Source organism: Stegastes partitus, unplaced genomic scaffold (genome assembly GCF_000690725.1).
Source record: "Stegastes partitus isolate 25-593 unplaced genomic scaffold, Stegastes_partitus-1.0.2 Scaffold191, whole genome shotgun sequence".
In the NCBI taxonomy this organism is placed as follows: domain Eukaryota; kingdom Metazoa; phylum Chordata; class Actinopteri; family Pomacentridae; genus Stegastes; species Stegastes partitus.
The window spans coordinates 467,243-472,925 of record NW_007577922.1 but is presented as its reverse complement, the minus strand read 5'-3'; the positions used below and the strand labels follow the sequence as shown (position 1 = coordinate 472,925).

The following is a 5,683-nucleotide window of genomic DNA, read 5'->3' as shown; positions in this document are numbered from 1 at the left end:
TTGCTGGAAGAAGTTTTTTTTAATTTTTTTTTTTAAAGGAAGCAACAAAAAATAAATACATTTCATGAAAGCTCTTTTTCTGCCAGAGACGTGATTTGTTGCCTCCATTTTTCCAAAAATCACTCCCCCTAAAAGAACATGATTTCATTGCAGTTGCCTAGATATAGAATAGAATAGAATAGAATAGAATAGAATAGAATAGAATAGAAAAATACTTTATTTATCCCAGTCTGGGAAATTACTGTGGTACAGCAGCAGAAAGTACTATTTAAAAATTACAATAAAATAGGTGAATAAAATAAAATAAATAAAACAACTGTACAAAATGTGCAAATTGAGAAAAAATATGATGCGATAGATACACAAGAACAGTTTGTTTATTTGAACAGAATGATCTGATTTTTGTGATTTTGAGCTGAGAGACACGTGACAGTCCCATGTAGGAATTATTGTTGTGTCAGTGTTTTGCAGTAGGGGGATCTATATAGGTGTTACACGCAGAGCATGCGCATTGACCAATGGGAAGTTAAATTTTTCCACGCAGGCGCAGTCGCTCCGTGCGGCGCACATGACCCTGAGCAGTCAAAACAATGTGGCTGTTCCCGGTGCAGAGGAGACGTTTCCACTCGTCCGTGTGTCTGCTGAAGAAGCTGAAGAGCAGGAGCGCGGCGGAGCAGCGGTGGCTGCAGCGGCAGCTCAGAGACCAGTATGTCAAAGCCTCTCACGCCCAGAACTTTCGCTGCAGAAGCGCCTTCAAGCTGCTGGAGATAGACGACAAGTTCAAGCTGCTGCAGCCTGGATACAGCGTGGTGGACTGTGGAGCTGCACCTGGAGCCTGGAGCCAGGTGGCCGTCCAGAGGGTCAACTCAGCCGGGACAGGTGAGAGGAGAGGCTCAGTCTGATGTAACACCAGACACAGCCAGGGCAGCAGTGGAAAGCTTGTGATTGTCACTCAGACTTTCAGGGAGGTCATGGTTCAAATCTGAGTTTAATTTTTAAGGGTGCATTAGGTGATATATTGTTTGATTTCTACACAATGTTTGGTGTTTCTTTTATTTTGTCTACCTACTTATTCCCAGACAGAAATCAGGCTGCTGTGGTTCCATGGTTAGAATATTAGTTTACCAAAAAGTTCAATCAGTCAGTTCCTTTGAGAGGGAAATTAGCTTTTGTCACTTTTTGAAAATGTCACATTGCTGCTGTTGCTTTTTGAACAAACCTTTGGGTGAAAATCAAGTTTATAATCTCGTTGACATGCCTACAAGCTGTTTTTTGTTTGTTTGTTTGAGAAGAAAATACTGGAAAACATATTATCAACGAAATGAGCACGATCGTTTGGCATTTCTGCCTAAAAAATTAAAGTGTCAGTGTGGGGTTTCATGCATAACAAACCTCAGGAACCAATCCTGTCAGCTTGTGTGTGTGTCTAACATGTATGGCTGAATTCCATTACATATTGTGATGTCGTTTTGTTGCAGAGTCTCAGGTGAGATGTTGTACTCGAGCTGCAACAAGTGAGGAGAGGTGTGGGAACTTTATAAAGCTGCACTTTCTAGATACAGAAGTGCATCCCAGCCGCTCCAAGGCAGGAGGAAAATATATTCCTGATTTCTTAATTATGTAACTTTGACATGCATGCATTATTTTTTAGGGATTAAATCAACAAGCAGAGAAGGACTTAAAAAATTTTATAGAAGATTCCTCTGCATGTCTGTATTCATCTGTGGAGGAATACAGCTGAGTTAAGTGATTGATTAATTGGAGAAGTCTTGTAACTTTCCGTTACTAGAAGAACCAGTGGCCCCTACACAACTGTTATAGACAATATTAACATTATAGACAACTTTAATAATTTTCTTTTGGACCGTTTGTTTGTCTGTGCCCATCCCGGTTGTAGTCATGTAATACATGTGTTCTTGTGGTAGTTAGTGGCAGTGACAGACAGCGAATAAACTAAACAGTTTAAAAAAGCTACACTAAATTATACGACCAAGTAATAAATGTATTGGCATCACTGCTGTCTTGGGAAAGCCTCTCAGCATTGTATGCAGGGAACAACTCAGGCCACATGTTATGTAAAGTTTGTGTTTGCAGTAGATGTTACACTTCATGCCAAATGTTTTTTATGCTTTACTCTATGTAATACAAACTCTGTTTTCTTTAAGGGCCTGGACTTTAAAAGTGTATTTTGTCAGATTCTTTTTTTTTTTCCGTTTGTGTTTTTTTCTAATATGAAAGATTGAATTCATCTGAATATCACGTCAGTTTTTTTTAACCTGTCAAAGTTGGTTGTCACTGCTTAGCGATGCAGTTTTAAGTGTGCGTTGATGAGAAGAGTCTTGCTCTGCACTACCACACAGCAAATATGTAACTTTGACAAAAATGAAAGCAGATGTGCTATTGACAAAGCTCAAGAGCCTATTCAAGTGTGATTTTTGTGACAGATATTGCGATTTGATGAATGAATGTTTGTTGCGTAACAGATTTAAAATCTGTGATGGAGCGTGACCACGTGAGATACCGTTAGATGTGTGATAATCAAACAGAGGGTGGCTCGAATCTGTGAAACCACTGATACAACAACTTAAATCCTGGGTCAGATGTGCCGCATAACTTACATCCTAAGTTACATTCTATGTGATTTGCTGATTGCATTGTTTCAAACTGTGATTTTTTAGTTGAAATGGAATAATTGTTCAGTCATACTTCAAACTGATACTGTTTGGAAATAGAAAATCCCCTAAAGCAAACTTGAAATGCTTTGGCTGGCTGAAATACACATAGTTTTGGCTAGAAAGTGGGAACACTAGAATATATAGTACAATATAATAACATAATAGTGTAGAATTTCAGTATTAATCTCAACTTAACACTGAAATTAGATTTAAAAAGGCAATAGATAAATCCAGTAATGCAGGTTCCTAGTTTAAACTACACGTCATTAGAAGATATCTTGTTTCTTTAAAATCAACATCTTCCACTTTACTGTATGTGGTTCGTTAATTTAATTTCTAGGATGTGTGAACAGAATAGGGAGCACACTGTTGTGTACACTGTTGATTTTCATCATCTGAAACTGTTCTTCTGGTGATTGTAGCCACATTAGTGAGTCATGTGCAGCCGAGAAGAAACACAAATATCTTCAAAAGTGAATTACAGTGGTCATCTTCCTCATTATCCTAGATCCGGCGTTATCACGTGGTACGGTTGTTGGCGTCGATTTGCTGAACATACCGCCCCTGGACGGCGCCCACTTCCTGCCCAGCCATGACGTCACGGACCCGGCCACGCACGCCAAGCTGCTGGAGCTGCTTCCCGACCGCCGCGCTCACGTCATCCTAAGCGACATGGCTCCCAACGCCAGCGGTTTCCGAGAGATGGACCACGAGAAACTCATCACAATGTGTTTGTCTTTGGTAGACTTGGCTGAGAAGATCCTCCAGCCCCGGGGTTCTTTGCTTTGCAAATACTGGGACGGGATCCTCACTCGGAAACTCGAGGAGAAGCTGTCGAGCTCGTTCGGCAGCGTTCGGACTTTAAAGCCGGAAGCCAGCAGAAAGGAATCCGCCGAGAGATATTTCCTCGCCACAATGTACAGAAAACCAGTGAAGTGATGCCTTTCATTTCTCTAATGCGTGCCAGCTTTACTCAAGTGCACACAGTGTTTCTGATGAGGAGCTCCACTCAGTGGCTTTGATCAAAAGGTGGCACTGTTGAGGCACCGATGAACCTCAGTGCTCCAGGCACACATGCAGACACATTAAATACTGTGATGCTGATTTTTATCCCTGCAAACTTAACGCAGTAGCAGCAGCAGCAGCCAATCAGTAATATGTAAACCTATGTGAGGATCAGTGTGATATTCCTCAAGAGCCCAATGCTGTGTTTTCTCTGAAGTTATTGTTTGCCCCAAGTGTTTGTTCTACACCCTCAGTTTGGTATTTGCTTTGTTACAAAAAGTCATTTACCACTGGTGCTTATGCTAATAATTTGCACTGCCAGCCATGTAGAAAAATGTAATCATTCTCTCATTGAGAGCTTATGAAGGGGAAAAAAAACCAAACTAATACATAAGAGTCACATACAGTATGACTAATGGGAAGTGGGATGATACTGAGGCTTGGCACGCACGCAAGTGTTGTTGGGCTCTGCTGTCTGACAGTAGAAACATGTCCGTTTCCTGGGAAAACATTTTTTAAAGCACTGGAGACAGAAGAAAAAATGTATTGTGCTTGTTCCTGTGCTTTGTCATGTAGCACCACTGGTGATTAAAAATAAAAGGACATTTTATAAGCACACATGGACTGTTACAGACGTCTTTTTTTTCAATATAGACCTTGTAAACAGTGTCTGCTATGTACTGGTCTTCTTTGACTTCAGTGACTCCATCCACCAGGAGCATCGCACAGACATTTTGGCTGTATGCAAATCAAGCTTTCTCCTCCTACATGCATTTTTGTACATGTAACTTTGAACAATTTGCTTTGGACATTTTATCCTTCTATTACAATGACAGCAGGAGATCGGGAATGACTTGCAGCAACGGTCTCCAGCTGGACATGTACCAGGGATGCTGCTGTTCAAGGTTGGCATCTTTACCCTCAGGCCAACAGGGCTCCGCCATGTACAAATAACTGAATAACAAACAAATGCAACCATGCACAGGGGTTTCTAAGTGGGAAGAGTTATTCCAGGCGCCCTTGGTTCTGACGGAAAAAATGCCCCATTCATTTTCCAAGCAGACACAGCTGGGGCACTTACTTCTACAGCCTGGATGAGAACTTCCATGGTTCGATAATCAGTGAAGAAGATGAACAACTGTGGTGGTTGTGTGATTAAAAACTCCAAGGTACAAGCGAGAGTGTGTGTATAAAGATCTTGAGGTGGATTTTGGCTCCAACTTCCAGTTTCCAGTAAGAAACACCGAGTCAGAGGGTAAAAATTCATGTGAGCTGCAAAGCGAAAATAATTTTCTTTTAGAACTGTGGTTCAGTTGTGGGTGATTTCTGCAACTATAGGCTGTTTTTGTTCTCAACTCCAAGAACAAAGCATTTGCTATCAAAAGTGTTATTGCTGTTACTGTGTTTTAAATACCTCTTCCAGTGAGAATCAGGTTTTTTTTACCTTATTAACATGCTCTCATGGTGTTTATTGTTTGCCGGAAAGTAAAGCAGAGTGAAATAAGCACTCAGCAGTATGATTACTGTCACAAAAACACCGATTCAGCAAACCCGAGGAACCAATCCTGTCAGCTTGTAGGGTGGTTCTTTATGTTTAATTCTTCTTCTTCAAAATCAGTTTCTGGTTTGAAAAATTCATAGCTGCATAACTCTGATGCTACAACCCGCTGTTGTGGAGCGAGAGTCGTTTTACAGCTGTAGGTGAGCTGGTGTGCCTGAGCTGCAGCAAGGAGCAGATGGAAAAGAGGAAGGGATGTCGTAGATCTGCATAGTAAGCAACAGTGTAGAGTTACATCTAAGGCATTTTAAGGCAGGAAGGCATCATTTTAGTGGGAAAAGTAAACTTCTATATGTGTCATTTTGATTCTTGGAGGATTTAATCAGTGATCAGAAAGGGATTTTATCCACGTAATGTAAACCATCTGCGGTTCTCAGAAGGCGAAACACTCCTGAGATGCTCCAGTATTGTTTTAGATACAAAGAAAAGTCTGCAAAACTAGTTT

General features: G+C 40.9%; 1 protein-coding gene across 1 annotated transcript; it reads left to right on the top strand.

Annotated features, from left to right (window-relative positions):
* Positions 1-575: 575 nt before the first annotated feature.
* mrm2 (mitochondrial rRNA methyltransferase 2) lies at positions 576-4,300 on the top strand. Its single transcript, XM_008280369.1, has 2 exons — positions 576-879; positions 3,184-4,300. Exons 1-2 carry the CDS (start codon positions 591-593, stop codon positions 3,612-3,614), a joined length of 720 nt encoding a protein of 239 aa, XP_008278591.1. The 5' UTR covers positions 576-590; the 3' UTR covers positions 3,615-4,300.
* Positions 4,301-5,683: the final 1,383 nt, after the last annotated feature.